At 37.6% G+C, this 2,006-nt stretch overlaps 1 protein-coding gene across 1 annotated transcript in view; it reads right to left on the bottom strand.

The window, feature by feature from the left end:
- The window catches only part of PARN (poly(A)-specific ribonuclease), a 232,538-nt gene that overhangs the window by 178,246 nt on the left and 52,286 nt on the right, over positions 1 to 2,006 (bottom strand). Inside the window, exon 14 of the mRNA XM_011956026.1 lies at positions 533 to 576. Coding sequence (XP_011811416.1) covers positions 533 to 576 — 44 coding nt within the window. The remainder of the gene's footprint in view (positions 1 to 532; positions 577 to 2,006) is intronic.

Genomic DNA, 2,006 nt, shown 5'->3' with positions numbered 1-2,006 from the left:
AAAAGGAGTCTCTGTCTACTTTCACTCTCAGTTCAAACTGTGATTTTTCGATAACAAAACCAATAATAAATTATAAAAGCAAGCCATCACAACATTGCAGCTATTAAGTAAGTTCCAGGCTTATATGAACATGATCTAAGGGTTTTAACAAATTACTATATACCTATTTGTATTGTGTATGTATGTTACAATGACTTTTTTTTTTTTTCTTTTGAGACAGGATCTCACTCTGTCACCCAGGCTGGAGGATAGTAGCACTATTATGGCTCACTGCAGCCTGGACCTCCTGGGTTCAAGCAATTTACCCACCTCAGCCTCCTGAGTAGCTGGACCACATGTATCTCACCACACCCAGCTAATTTTTTATTTTTTGTAGAGATATGGTTTCACTATGTTGCCCAGGCTGGTTCTGAACTCCTAGGCTCAAGTGATCCTTCCACCTCAGTCTCCCAAAGTGGTGGGATTATAGGTGTGAGCCACCGTGCCCAGCTGACTCTTTTAAATGAAAGACAAATCCTCAAAGAAAGCTTACCTGGGGAAAACACATGTTGTCATCTCTTTAAACTCACTTAAGTCCTAAAGAACAAGAGAAGGACTTGTTACAATTTTCCTAATACACTCGCAGTATTAAAAAAACATGTAAACAGCTCAAGTTCCATAGCTGTCTTCTCAAACAAGCTGTTGGAGCCCTTAAGCTAAACTACAAAACCTATTTCTAGTTAACAAGTACTTAAAAAAAAAAAAACCTTCCCAATTTCCTCACTCATTGGGAACCATATAACCTGATAACTAACTTCTGCATAACCAAAACAACAAATTTAAGCATTTAATAGTTGAAATTGGGAAGGGGTGGGGGGGTCCAATAAAATGTTAAAAACTACGTATTTGAGAGGCCTATAATAAATCCAGAAAACTTCCAGTAATAGCTAACAGGCTGTGATCTACCACACAAATTTATCGTAACAGTGAGACAAGCAGAGTCATTAAAATTAAATGGTTTATACAGGAAATGGGTATACTATAAACTAGCTTAGACCTCTCCTGAGATCACCTTTGAAATGTTAGTAAAAATGGCCTTGGAAACACAGGCCTTTCAATACACATATGATTCCTGTTTCAACTCCAGAAAATTGCTCAAGAGGCACTAATAGCAAGTGCCTAGATTAGACAATTCATTTCTCAAGTTTATTTTGATCAGGAAGTCTAGAGCTGAAATGAGAGTCCTCTAATTTTGAATTAACTCATTTACATACATAATTGCCATGCTAGACTGAGTAGTCATACTCCTGACCCTTTGTAAACTACACTTCTCTTCAATGTTATTCATGCCTCATAGGAAACTGCTGTTTCCAATTAGCTTTTCAAGCCTGTAAATACAGACTGTATTTAACTAGCTTGATATATTTACCACTGAAAAGCTTCAATGGCTATAGTTAAATTAATGGGCAAAGTATGAACAGGCAGTTTGAAGGCAAAGTCAAAAAAATGTAATAATGATGTTTGTAATCTCTCAATACCACTAGAAAGCTTTACAAGCAAGGAACAAGGAGAATTACAGCTACCTCCAGGGCCAACATATAGCACAGTTCTAGACCAGCGTCTTCTGAAAGGTCATGCTCAAGTATCAAGATGGTTCATAAGAAAACACTCTCCCCTAAAAGGCAACTCCAAAATGTGGATTCTTTAGTGTCCTTTTAAAAGCAAATTTTGATACCAGTGCATGTAAAAGTTCTACCTTTTCATTGAGTCAGGGTCTCACTATGTTGCCCAGACTAGCCTTGAACTCCCAGACTCAAGCAATTCTCCTGTAACAGCCTCTCAAGTAGCAGGCACTGTAGGTAGGCACCACCACACCCAGCCTTCTAATTTATTAGGCTTTCTAATTTATTCTCATCACTTCTTCTAAAGGTAGATGGAAAAAAACAAAACAAAACATTTTCTCTCTCTGGCAATGCCAGAACATAAAGAAGTAACTTACCCAGGTAGCCTTAGTAATAAAGTGAGAG

Source organism: Colobus angolensis, unplaced genomic scaffold (assembly GCF_000951035.1).
Source record: "Colobus angolensis palliatus isolate OR3802 unplaced genomic scaffold, Cang.pa_1.0 Scaffold407, whole genome shotgun sequence".
NCBI lineage: Eukaryota > Metazoa > Chordata > Mammalia > Primates > Cercopithecidae > Colobus > Colobus angolensis.
The sequence above is the reverse complement of the archived record's forward strand: the minus strand, read 5'-3'. Positions and strand labels throughout refer to the sequence as shown.